Source organism: Galeopterus variegatus, unplaced genomic scaffold (assembly GCF_000696425.1).
Source record: "Galeopterus variegatus unplaced genomic scaffold, G_variegatus-3.0.2 Scaffold16762, whole genome shotgun sequence".
Lineage (NCBI taxonomy): Eukaryota > Metazoa > Chordata > Mammalia > Dermoptera > Cynocephalidae > Galeopterus > Galeopterus variegatus.
The window spans coordinates 6167-20420 of record NW_007742873.1 but is presented as its reverse complement, the minus strand read 5'-3'; the positions used below and the strand labels follow the sequence as shown (position 1 = coordinate 20420).

The 14254-nt window shown below is 39.1% G+C and overlaps 1 protein-coding gene across 1 annotated transcript; it reads left to right on the top strand.

Moving 5' to 3' along the window:
- Positions 1 to 4542: 4542 nt before the first annotated feature.
- On the top strand, positions 4543 to 12664 carry LOC103582562 (serine/threonine-protein kinase DCLK1-like; the record flags this gene model as incomplete). The annotated part of the gene is made up of 5 exons (XM_008564116.1): positions 4543 to 4692; positions 7359 to 7492; positions 9356 to 9433; positions 9799 to 9895; positions 12584 to 12664. Coding segments are annotated over exons 1-5 (540 nt in total), but the record flags the coding sequence as incomplete, so codon positions are not given.
- Positions 12665 to 14254: the final 1590 nt, after the last annotated feature.

Genomic DNA, 14254 nt, shown 5'->3' with positions numbered 1-14254 from the left:
TGAAATGAAGATGTATTAACCAAGTGACAGAACTGAGATCCAAAAATATCTGGCTCTGTAAGGGTCCAAAATTGGTTAGATGGAATTTAACGAGAGGTAAACATAAATCTCTTTGAACTAAGTGGTTTTGCCATACTTGTGTTATTGATGATTACAGAAAAACAGTAATGGGAAAACTTGGCCTGACTAGAGGTCAAAAGGCTATTCATTGACCTGCAAAAGGCTTTTAATTCAGTGTGAGTCTCAGTGTGACATGGCTGCTAAAAATACTGATGTGACCTTAGACTTAATTCACTGAAATGGTGTTGCCATCAGAGTCCTGTGCCTTATTCACACCACATTACCCTGTATGGTAACACATCAGGGGTTCACCTGGTGTTTACCTGGGGAAGGGATGGCTCTGTGAAGCATGGTGGCTGTCATCAGATATGTAAAAGGCTGCCAAATGGAAGTCAGGAGAACTTTTTGTGCTGTATTTGAAAGTGCTGAACTAAAACTAAAGAGAAGACCTTAATGGGAGAGAGATTTGGAATTAGCATAAGAAAAATCTTTCTGACAATTACATCTGGGTTTGAAAATTAAATGGCCTTTATTACACATAGCTTATAGTCATTGTAAGTGTACAAGTAGAAACGGAATGATCCTTTTTGTGGGTGTTTAGAAGAAAATTCTGCTCTGAATTTGGATGAAAGTTGATAGAAAACAGAAGACAAACAATATTTTTTCTGATATGTTATTTAGTACAATAATATGCCAGTTGCTGTATTAAGCATTTACTGAAGGCCCTTCTTGTTCAAGGACCTGTGATTCTATCGAAAGTTGATAGAAAACAGAAGACAAACAATATTTTTTCTGATATGTTATTTAGTACAATAACATGCCAGTTGCTGTATTAAGCATTTACTGAAGGCCCTTCTTGTTCAAGGACCTGTGATTCTATTAGGGAGACAAGGACAGGAAGGAAAAGTGTCATTTTGGCAGGTCTGTGTCTGTCTGCTCCACTACTCATCCTTCTTTCATTTAGGGCTTAAATAATATAATTCCTTTTTTTTTTTTTTTTTCTTACCGGTAAGGGGATCGCCACCCTTGGCGTGGTGTCGCCCGCACCGCGCTCAGCCAGTGAGTGCACCAGCCATCCCCATATAGGATCCGAACCCGTAGGGAGACAAGGACAGGAAGGAAAAGTGTCATTTTGGCAGGTCTGTGTCTGTCTGCTCCACTACTCATCCTTCTTTCATTTAGGGCTTAAATAATATAATTCCTTTTTTTTTTTTTTTTCCTTACCGGTAAGGGGATCGCCACCCTTGGCGTGGTGTCGCCCGCACCCTGCTCAGCCAGTGAGTGCACCAGCCATCCCCATATAGGATCCGAACCCGCAGCGGGATCCTTACTGGACTAGCAAAGATTAAAAATAATGTACAGTATTGGCAATATTAGATGGATACCAGTTATCTCTCATGTGCTGGTGGAAAAGTAAGTTGGTAGAACCTGTCTGAAAGGCAATTTGGTAATATATAACCAAAGCCTTAAATAATATGTGCACTCTGAAGCCGAGTAATTCTACTTCTAAAATGTAACCTCAGTGGGAAACACTAGATATGTATACAGGGACCTGTCTGAAAGGCAATTTGGTAATATATAACCAAAGCCTTAAATAATATGTGCACTCTGAACCCGAGTAATTCTACTTCTGAAATGTAACCTCAGGGGGAAACACTAGATATGTATATAGGGATATGTGTGTGTGTGTGTGTGTAACACTATATATATATATAGAGAGATGTGTGTGTGTGTGTGTGTGTGTGTGTGTGTGTGTGTGTGTGTGTGTGTGTGTGTGTTCATCTCAGTGTTTTCTAGTGTGGGGAAAACCCAGTATACATTAAAACAACTTACCTCAGGGTACCGATTAGTTAAATAACAGCAGGATGGTGTGGCAGGAGAAACTACTGGTTAGACTCATGGACTCTGAATTATCTGAGTTTAAGTTCTGGCTCTGTCACTTGTTAGCTGTGTAACACTGGACAAGTTACTTAACTTAATTACTGAGCCTCAATTTTCTCATCTACAAAATATTGGTGAGAATACTTGAGTGATGGTGAGGATAAACGGGGCAATGCTCATGAAGTCCTCATCGTGATGCCTGGCTTATCCTGTGTGCTCAATAAATGACAGCAGAGTCGTTGGTGGGATTATTATTATGGTGCATCCATATAATGGAACATGTAGCAGCCACAAAAAATAATGACATAAATATATGCTTATTCACTCAGGAAAACATTCAGCATGTATTGTCAAGTGGAAAAAGAGGAGCAGGAAAGAGAGAGAAAGCAAGCTCTAGAAGTCCGTGCCCCAGAATGCTAACTCTGGTTGTTTCTGAGTATAGAGATTATAGGTGAATTTAGTTCCATTTCCTCTACAAGGATTTGTCTTCTCTAATTTTTGTACAATGATATGTTGGCTATTAATCGTGTGACAAAAATGTAATAAAATTTAAAAAATCACAATGACCTTGAGTTCCCACAGTTTTGGCAAAAGCCTAGGATGTACGATTTCTAACAAAATCTGGAATGTGCATGTTTCATGTATCTTACTGCAGCTGCATGGAGCTCCTTTTTAGATAGTTTCATGACTATTTTAAATTGAGGGTGAGAATCAGGTTTCCTGGTGTTTCCATTCACTTCTCCATCTTCCCAGATATCTACAGTGTAATACTTTGAAAAGTGGTTGTATTTTTTTCTTTAGTATTGTTACCTCTCTTTGGATTTACTCCTTTCTGACTTCTGTACATCTTTTGTTATTTTTATTATTTTATTTAACTTTTGATTTTATAAATATTTTACATAAAATGGTTTTTTATTAGAGTTTACTTTTTTCCAGGAGATCTAATTCAAAAGTATGTGGACCATAAAGTGCATTTTACAAACTAACCCCTTGCTTAAATATTGTTACACTTCACATCTTAAAGATTAAAGATTTAAATTTAATCCATTTTCCTTAGAAAGCATCATAAAGGCCATGTACCAGGCTGGAGGAAAATCAATGTCTTTTTTAATGGATACCATATATGTTAAAAAGTAAATTGACCTTTATTCATGGCTTTGTCCATTTCATGCCACTTTTGTTCAATTCTATTTGGTGAAATAATTTTTAGTATCTATCGAGCTCCTCCCTGAAAACTGTTTCAGTGGTTACTAATGATTCATTAGCCATTGTTTCAACAGGGTTGTCCTTGAATTCACAGCAACATTGAGAATTATGTTTGTTCCAACACATCTGTTATATTAGTCAGCTTTTAGTTCTCTATTATGGGAATCTCAGAAACCATTTGACTGGGTTCAAGTTATCTGTGAATTTTCATAATATTTTATGGCCACCGGCTGCATTTTATGACTATATATTAAATGTTTTATTTTTTCAAATAACTTTTCCAAATGGTCTCAGTTTCCCATCCAAGGAAAATCAGGCATATGCCCAAACATCTACTGTTCAGCAAGTTACAGCTAGTGTGAAACCCCAAATAAATGAAAAAGAAACAAAAATAAAAGTCTTCTTTAAAAAAGAAAAATCCCGTGTAAAATACCAGTGTTCCCAAAAATCTGCATACCTGACCTTTTATTGAATCTTTTCTTAGTAGGACATGGCTTCAGCTTTTAATTGGAACCTTTTTCATAATTGTTGCCATTTAACACATTTAGTCTGTCAAATCATGGAATGTCTTTATAGCCATATAATAAACCCTAGAGAACAACTTCTCTGACTGTAGCCATCTGCAATGATCACAAGAGCAGCTTACAAAATACTGACAATCTTTACGGTAATAGGATACATATGGCAGCCCACAATTATGTGTAGCTGCATTCAATTAGTGTTGTACAATTACACAGTTTTATTGCTTAGTTAAAACAGTGAAAGCACTACATACTGGGTAATTTGCACTAATCCCCGTCTCTTTAATAGCCCCTCAGTGTTTAAAATGTGGGGGAACATCTATAGTATTTAAAGGGCCTAGGATGAGCATTAAATGATATCTCATGTTGTGAATACTCCTTGAGTGACAATTAATGTACTCCCACTTCATGTGTGGGTCATGTTTTATAGAGACTTTAAAATACAGTTATAGCACCAAGTGCTCCTTACACCAGAACCCTGCTTGCTGGCTCAGGCTGTCCAAGCCTACCTTTGCAGGCTGCTACTGTCCATTCTGAAGGATGGTGAGGATGGTCAGAAACACTGAGGAACAAAGTCAGAATTGGTTCAGAGAGGAGTAGAAGCCAAGGACTTGGCCTTTTAAATGTGAACTTGTTAAAAGCCTTTCCTACTTCCTAACTTTTAATTACAAACTTAGTTCAAAGTGAATTTATAGCTGCCATTTGAAAAAATACTTGCTAGAGATGGTTTTGCGAAGATGTGTGTGTATGTGTGTGTGTGTGTGTGCATGTGCACACTTGAAACAGATGTATTTAGCAATCTGATTTTTAACCAGTTTTAATTACATCTTCAAGTGGCCTCTCTCATGCCCCTCTGTAATTGGCTGGGTAAGAGATGGGGGTGAATGCAGCTCAAGTTGCAGCAGGAGCCCACGGTGAGCACCAGCGTGAGGAGGCTCAGGAAAGGGGCTCTCCCAGTGCAGGAGGAGAAACACCGGCATGTTCTCCGTCCTTCTCCCAAAGTGTTGACAGAGAAAAACCCAAAGTAACCTTGTTTCCTGCCCTGCCTGACAGTGAGTTCAACAGAATTTCAAATTAGAGGCCTAGACATTATTCACATGTGAAAACATGTTGTTGCAGCATTGCTAGTGGACTCATGTCTAGATATGTTTTCAATTACATGGGATAGGCCTTTGTCTCTAAGCCCTCACTGTCTCTCCTAAACATCACTTGAACCTCTCTATGTTCATGAAAATTCTACTGTCCGGTTTTCAAAGCAAAAGAAAAACATTGGACAAATTGTTAAAGAGAGAGAAAAAGAACATTAAAATTATAGATTGTGTGTATTTTATTTAAATGGGTTTGGGATTTTTAGCAGTATTATTACTTTTAGGTGCCCATTTTCTTTATTTTAGGTAGGATTCGTAGTGGGTTTTTTTTCTTAGTTATTGAAACTTTGAATGATATTTCTTATCTGTATTTAATATAATTGGTGTACGGCTATATGTTAGATGGAATTCCTATGAAAATGGAGATGCTCAAAAATAAAACCTTTGCCACATGTAAGAGAATTATGTGGTCATACTCAAAACTAAATGGGACTTATGACCGGCTCCATCAACATCTGCTTTTGTCCAACTTTTGAATAAAATTAGATGACATAGATACTACATTCAGAAAAAAGCTACAGAATTCTTGCATAAATGGAGTCGAATAAATCAAAATCTGTACAACCTCACAAAGCACACATCATGAATGTTTGGACCTAACAGAACATCAAAGCAAGAGATTATTTTTCATTTTAGAAAGGTTATTGGTAACAAAACGGAATTAAGGAAGTAAACAATTCTTCTCTGTTTGGGAAATAAACTAGACAAACTATTAGATGTTTCCATCTCAGATTTCTTTCCATGAAAAACATTTGCTTGTCATTTGGATGACCACAACAGCTAACGTGCTAAGATTAAGACTATAATTTAGGGATTTCTTTTGCCTGAGAGCATTTAGGCTGGTGACAATATTGTGTTTTGCAGTTCTGATGCCTCAAAGCCTCTAACTCTGACCAGATTATAGTGACCAGGGCTGGACAGCTTCTTCATTAAGTAGGGAGGACAGTGTCCATCCCAGTGACAACTGGGCAAAGCCACATCTGTGAAGGACACGTGGTTGTCTTTGCCCTAAAAACCCAAGTGCATGTGACCTCACAGGTCTTTGGATGCCTCCCCCTGGGCAGTCCAGACTTGGTCATGACCCAGAGCCCTTGGGGAGAAGACCCTATGTTATGAGTGACGAGAATATAAAAGAATATTTTCAGCCAAGAAAAAACACAGTCTTTCCAGAGAGGAGGATGTAACTGCCTGCCTGCCTCTGCCAAAGCACTTGGATCCAAAGGATCACTGCTGATATTGCAGCTTAGCTGGCCAAACATCTGCACTCTATCCTGCAGAAATGCAGAGCTAATCTACTTGTTCCAAAAGAAGGCAGACATGGTGAGTGAACAGTAGCGGCGCTCCTGGTGTGGGGAGCTGCATTTTGCTGTGTAGGAGGTTCAGTCTGCTGCAGCGAGTAACAAATGGTCACAGAGTGATAACAGAAGAACAAGTAAGCCTCAACTTGCTGAACGAATCATTTTGATGTACATGGAAAAGTTCACCATTTCCTTGAGGCGTCTCCTAAAGATTGCCCTAGCTGGAAATACTAACCTTTTACTGTGGTTTTCTTTTCTTTATCTCATCGATTCCAACAGAGGGCACCGAATTCTGAATGCCCTTTGATCGTTTCTTTGAAACAAACGTTGTCTGGGATACTTTTTAGAGCAGATCCACTTGGTTTGATCATGGCTAGAATTAAAGGAGTCTAAATACTTGCCTAGAGTCACAAACATCCTTTTCTTGATTTGTTGGGTGAAAGACTGGATACTTTTACTGCCTTAATAAGGAAACCTGGACAGAATACCTACTCTGCACCTGATAAATCTTTCCAAATTGCCACAGGTGAAATGAAATGTTAATATCCCTTTCAATTATTAATAAAAATATATAAATAGGTCTTATTAGGAATGTGCAGCACTGAAAATAAAATATTTTAGTATATGTGTAGGGGTTTTTTTGCTGTTGTTCAGTTACTGAAGAACTGCATTTTTAAGGCTTCTTTTGTATTGGAATGAAAAGATAATTATTTTCATAAATTGGAGATACTGCACTAGAGGCTTTCTATACTTCATTTTGTTATGCAAATCAATTTTAATTGTAGAAAACATCAAATATGGATAAGCAAAAGGAAAAACACTTCCATAATTCCGCCACCAGAAACACCAACACTGTCCACCAGACACACCAACACTTTGTTCTTTCAGACTTTTTTCCTTGCACCTATTTATTTTCTTTACTAGACATTTTATACAGACCAGCCTGAAATCTGCTGTCCTCATTTCCCAAACAGAATTCATTTCAGTTAATACAAACCTACATCACCATTTTGATGGTAATATAGCATCCACTATGAATTCTCATTTGCTAGTTATTTGTCATGTTTCCAATTTTACAGTCATCTAAAGAAAGAAACATATCTTGTATATATATCTTTGTATAATTGCCTTATTTTTTGTACTTTTTAGACATTAAATTTAAACCACAGTGTCCCTCAATTCTTCAAGAAAAGGCTTTTGAGTTCTTGATTTTAAGGTGATTGTACTTTTTACTTTTATTTCAGGTGTATGAGCACCAAGATGGCAGCAAATCACTGAAGCTGGGTGACTTTGGACTGGCCACCATTGTAGATGGCCCCCTGTACACAGTCTGTGGCACCCCGACATACGTGGCTCCAGAAATCATTGCAGAGACTGGGTAAATGCTTCTCTTATGTTTAAGTGCTATGCTTGCAAAAGAAGTAGCCTGCTTCAAGAATAAGAAAAATAGTGCTGCATGTCCCATCCGGGCAGAATTAGCTACCAGGTTTCTTTCGCCCCCCTTTTTTTTTAAACTTTTGCAGTGGGAGCCATTTTCTCTGTTTTCCCAATCAAGTTGCCAATTACTGCAATCTTGTTTAAGGCATCCATTTGGCCTTTGTTAGAGGCAGAACAGAAGTTATTAACCACAGAGTGAGAAATGTTCAGACTAACCAAGAAACATACAGCCATGGTAATTAACTCACTTTTGGCGATAACAGAAACAGACATTGCTGTGTGCAGTGATTAGTCTCCTGTGGTCATTTCTCTCAGCTGCCCTCGTTGTCTAGTCCCAGTCCCATTTTGTCCCTCTCGGAGATCAATTGATTTTCAGTGGAGCACAAACACCCTTAGACATCAGAGGGCCACTGGGAATTTGCTGGTTTCTGTGTGCAGAATCATATGAATGACAATCTCGACTCTAGAATGGGGGAGAAGGCAGGGTATCCTATTACTTACTAAGGACCTACTATGTTCCGGGCTTTAAACTCATTTACTTAATTCTTACTCTTCTAGTAGATGGTACTATTCTCATTTTGCACATGAATAAACAGAGACTCTGAGGGTTAAGTATCATGTAAGCTTATAACTATCAGTGGCTGAGTCAGGATTTGAACTCAGGTTGACCTGAGCCAAAAGCTTTCTCAGTAAAGAGCCTATGTCTTACCAAGAGCCATAGGTAGGGCTCTGAGGTGCTGTCCTTAAACAGAAGGAATGGGGAGGGTGGGTGGCATTAGCAGTTTCAACACACACCTGGAGATCTAGGTGGCACCCTGCACTGTGACCACTTAGAGATAGTTTTTCTACTTATACCATAGACCAAAACGGCAGAAATACAGAACAGAGGAGAAGGGAATCCCAATAGGGAAATTCTAAGATGAGATGTGAAGGTTTTTAAAATTTATTTATATATATGATTTTTACATTCTAAGATATTACAGAGCAGTTGGGGGGGAGGGCAAGAAGGAAAGGGGGAGGGAAATAGGGTGAGGAGGGGGTGTGGTTGAGACATGTGGCACTCCCCTGGAATGAGGATTTTTTTATTTGTCAAAGTAGAGTGAGCCCACATCTGCACCCCTGCCAGACCTCCCTCAGATGGTGCTGCCTTGGGCACAGCCACATGTTCTCTGGGGACGTACTCTGAGAGCCTGCTGGGAGGGAGTGGTGTCAGGTGGAAAGACGATTTGTTTGTGCTCTTGAAGACCTCAGTAGGAGCCCAGCTCTGACACTGACTAATTGTGTGATCTCGAACAAAGTTACTCACCACTGGGAACCTCGGTTTTCTCCTCTGTAAACCAGGAAATACTTGACCTGTCCAACCTACAGGGTTGTTGGAAGAACAGAAGAAGATAATGTATGTCAGTGCTTTATAAATCAGAAAATGTTCTGTAAATAATTACTATTCCCAAAATGAGGGAGCTAGATAGTCTCAAGGGTCCATCCCTGTCTCAAAATTGATAGGACTATAATCAACATTTTTGGTGAAATCCTTCACTTATTGATATTTGGATATGAGCCCAGGCATGCATTATTTTGATTTTTATTCATGTGCCTTTGGTAGTCTTTTTTTTTTTAATTATTTTTTTTTCTTCTTTCCTTGAATTCTATTTAGCTGGTGGGTTTTAATTTAGTGTTTGTGATTAAGTTTTTTATTTTGTTTGATTGTATTTTTGGCTTAGAATAAAAGAGTCGTCTATTCTAGTATGCCCCATAGTCTGTCCTGGCCTGACGTTCCTAACTCTAATGTCTTTTATTTTTCCAGATATGGCCTCAAGGTGGACATCTGGGCAGCTGGTGTCATCACTTACATCCTGCTGTGTGGTTTCCCTCCATTTCGTGGGTATGGGCAGCGACCTTTTATCTGGCACCAAAAAAGCGTTTCTCTATTCTGCAAATGATCCGTTTGCTCTTGCACAGAGCAGCCTGCAGCAGGAAAAGATCATACTAAGAACTTTCCTTGCAACGCCTGTCATTTTCTCCATGTTGTGCATGCTAACTTATATGCCTTCCATAAGTCTTCCTTCATATAGATTAAAAACTCATTCCTTCTTAATTTACCAAAACAGTTCCATATTGATATTTTCAGTTGCTTAAAAACACACATTTTACAGATATATGGGAAAAGGAAGGGCCCCAGTGCATAAGAATGTCATAACCTGAGTTGACATTTTAGTGCTGTTTTTTCCTTGTCGTTCATCTAAACAGAAGTGGGGATGACCAGGAGGTGCTTTTTGATCAGATTTTGATGGGGCAAGTGGACTTCCCTTCTCCGTACTGGGATAATGTTTCCGATTCTGCAAAGGTAGGTCTCAGTGCCTTCCTCTTCCATATGCCCTGTGTGTCTACATGGAATTATTGATTCCAAATCATTGTGTGCAAACAGACTAATAGTATCATAAATATGATTTCTGTACACATTTTAGCTGTAATTTCTAGGTTTTGCAGGATTTCACAGTCATCGAGTTATCTGTCTGTAACTGTCCCAATAGGTGCTTATCAAGTGCCTCCACCTCACTGGCTTCCTTTCCCCCGGTTGTCACTCCAGTGACGTGGCTATAACCCCTCGCTGTGCCCCACCCTCGCCAGGCTTGAGACCACTTCAGACTTCTGCATGGCGTTTTGCTTCACTTCTTTCAGGTCTTGACTTAATGTCTTTTCTCAGCGAAGTCTTCCCAGACCACCCTGTTTCCAATTGCAGCTCTTAAACCACACCTGTCTCGCCTAATCTTCCTCTTCTGCTTTTTTCTATAGGCCTTACACCCTTATGTCGATCTGGTATACCATCTAACTACCTAGCTCTATCTCTCTACCTTTCTAGATCACTAGAGCCATATGGATAGGTGGTTAGGTCTTATTTCTATAGTTCATTTCCAAACTCTCCCCACTAGAATGCAAATTCTTTGTAGGCAAGGATTTTCGTCTATTTTGTTATTGATATATCATCAGTGCCTGAATCATGAAAAGTACATAACTGGTGTTCGATATATATTGAATAAATAAATAAATATATGAGTGAGTGAATTAATCAATTAACTAATAAAGGGAAGAAAGCTCAACCTCAATGTAGGTTAAAAGATTGAGAACGACTTTACGGGGAAGCTATGATTTAAGTTGAACCCTGAAGGATATCCAAGATTTAGAGGCCGAAGGGAACAAGGCGTACGGTTTTTTCCCATCAGACTAAAAGACCGACCTCGAACGTGTATGGTGGTGATGGCTGCAAACAGTGTGAATGTACTGAACACCACTGAACTATGCACTGAAAAATGGTTAAAGTGGTAAATTTTGTGTATATTTTACCACCTTTTAGAAAATAATGATAACGGATCAACCTGTAAGAAAACTGGAAACATCATACATTGAGATATTAGTCACCTTGGGGGAAAAAAGGAAAACCTTTTAATTGATCTTTTTAAAATTTATATTGTCTCCAAGCACTGACTTCAATTTTTGAAAATTTAATGTTGAGAAATAATTATCCTGTGGTCGTTCAATGTGTATGCCTTTCCTTTTGCTATGTCCTCAGTGTGAGTTCAATTTAAAAACCAGCCCCTCAGACCTGCCCACTTTGTATAGAAGATAATGTGTGTTGGATGCAAGTCTCATTTTCTTCTGCTGTCTAGGGGCCTGCCTCTGGATTTAGGAAAATGTAGGGATTGAGAGAAGTGTCAGAGGAAAGGTCCAAGGTTTAAGGAGGTGGGAAGATACAGCTGCCGAGGTGTGGGTGGAGTGTTTTCACCTGTAAGCAGCTCTTCAGGAATCTGCTCAGCTCTCAGTGGCGTCACTTCCTAACAGTCCTTGATGAATAAGACCATGTCCTGTGCCCCCACGGCACCTGGCAAAGGGCATCACAAACAGCAGGTGCTTGAATAAGTCCTGGTCCGAGTTAGAAGGAGAATGAAGAAAGCTGAGGTAGACTCTATATCAAAGGAAATAAATCATCTCCACCCGAGTGGTCTCAGGGCCCATGTATGTAAGGACGTGGATATCACACTTCCAACCGTCTCGTTATGTGGGAACCTCTACTACGAAGTGGATAAATGTGTGACAGAGTCATCATTAACTCAAAAGCTGTGCCTTCCTTTTCCAAATCAATTTGACTTCATGGGGAAGTTTCTTTAATTTCAGAATTGTCAACTCATTTACGTCAATAATTCTATTTTCTTTGTATCAATTAGTCTGGAAATTTTTGAAGCAATTTTAACACATTTCCTTGGAATTCTTTGGCTACTAAAGAATAGTTCTCTATATTTTACCAAGTAGCTGTTAGCAGTTCTGTCTTTCCTCATTCCTTTCTTTCAAACCTAAATTTGCAATCTTGAAATTAGGGGGTAAAATCCATTTTTCCATTTAGCTGCCAAAGTAAAAATTTAATTAAAGTGTCATTCTATTTTCTTTGTATCAATTAGTCTGGAAATTTTTGAAGCAATTTTAACACATTTCCTTGAAATTCTTTGGCTACTAAAGAATAGTTCTCTCTATTTTACCAAGTAGCTGTTAGCAGTTCCGTCTTTCCTCATTCCTTTCTTTCAAACCTAAATTTGCCATCTTGAAATTAGGGGAAAAAATCCATTTTTCCATTTAGCTGCCAAAGTAAAAATTTAATTAAGTGTCGTTAAAATGTGACTTCTCTATTAAGCTAATTAAGAAATCTGTCTTTAAAGTGCAAAACCCTAGACAAAGAAAGTAATATTTCTTTAACTTGTATAATTTCTTTCCTACTAAAAATATTTTTATGAAATTGATTTTAATATTAATTTTATTATTTTTCCACCAACGCAAGCTACTTATTTGTAATTCCAAATGTTCAGCTTTCTTTTAACTTTTGAAGACGTTATTTAGGTAGCTATGGGTAAGTGGAGTTGATATATTTAAGATTTAGAGCTTTTACAAATGCTTTTCCAAACTAAAAGAGAACGCGTGCATTTGTAAACACCTAGATTTTCACCTTAAAAGTTAGATAAATGGGATCTCACGTTCCCCTTTGCAGGAGCTCATCACCATGATGCTGTTGGTCGATGTCGATCAGCGATTTTCAGCCGTACAGGTCCTGGAGCATCCCTGGGTTAACGTAAGTGACTTGCTCCCTGCCCTATATTCACTCCTCATGTCCCTTTTAAAAACCATTTGCAGATTTCCTAATGATATGATGCTGCCTCCTGTTTAAAGTGTTGGGTTTGGGTTTGTTCCTCCCCGTCAAATATGCCAGGGCAGTTACAGGATCTTAGACTTGTTCCCTGAGGGTATCTGATGTCTCCGTGTCATTTGATTCTTGTAGGATTGCCTCCTAACTGGGGAGGTGCACGTGGTCGCTACCCCCACCCCACAACCTACTGTCTGTGAACCAGATTAGGAGTAAATAATCATCATTAAGACAAAGCAGATTTTCTGACTTAGTCTTGCTTTTTGACATTCCTACCAAAAGTACAAGTGACCAAAAGGTGTCTGCATCTAGCTGGGAGCACTCCAGCACAGCACTCCTCAAATATGAGCATGCTGACAACTCACCTGGACCTGGACATCTGCTTAAAATGCAGATTCTAATGCAGTAGGTTTGAGGCTCTGCATTTCTAAAAGCTCCCAGATGATGCCTCTGTGGCTGCTTTTTGAGTACAAGGGCCTAACGATATTTCTTCAGCTATAAAAGAATTCTCCAGAGCAGTCTCATTATTTTTAACCCTATGTCTCTCTACAACAGATTGATAAGATTTGTTTTGATTAATAGTAAACAGCTAATGCAGAGTGCCTTACTCCCAAAGTCTGCCAGCACCATTTTAAGCACCTTGGATATATTAACTGACTGTGTTCTTCCTGACAACTTTATAACTTTATAACCTAGTCACTACTGTAACCCACATTGACAGATGGGGAAGCTCCATAACTAGGCTGAATGGTTCTTATTGCCAGTATAGAAGACAAAGATTTGGATATAGATACGGACATGCACGTAGGAATGGACAACCATAAAACAGCTCATTGATAAACATCTTGCCAGCCTCTCTACTGTACTGAATGATCTGGCTGTAAGTTGAGGGCAACAAAATATTTCATTTCTCCAGATTGTCGCCTTGATGAGTAGTCAAGTGTTTTTTTCCCAAAATAACTAATTACTGAGGACAAGGCGTGATTGAAAACACAGTCAACATGTGAGGTGACAAGAGCTTGGGATCTTGCTCATGTTTTGCCACTTAATGACCAAGGACCTAGGCTCCAGCACTTTCACATCTGAATGTGATTCTTCACACACCACTGGGACGTTACATGAGTGTATGAGAGAAAAACATATATGAACATGAGCACGTAGAAATGTGAGCTGAGGTTTAAGTTTTTTCACATAGCAGAGCTTCCCAACCGGTGTACAGATGTGCAGAGATACTAATCCTCTCAGCCCCTGGGGTAGTGGAGCAGGGCAGACACTGTCCAGGAGAGGCCTCTTCCAGCCACAGGGACCTTTGCATGTACCCCAGGTTGTTAAGCAAAAATTATCCTTTTCTATGATGCAGGAAGGTTTAGGAAGCATCTTATGTGAGCCTAATTACAAACGTATAAGATAGGCAGGGTGGGAATTATTGTACCTATTTTACAGATGAGGAGACTGAGGCTGTGGAGGATGATGTGCCCAAAGTAGCCAAGCTTGCGATTGAGCCAGAATTTGCAGCCA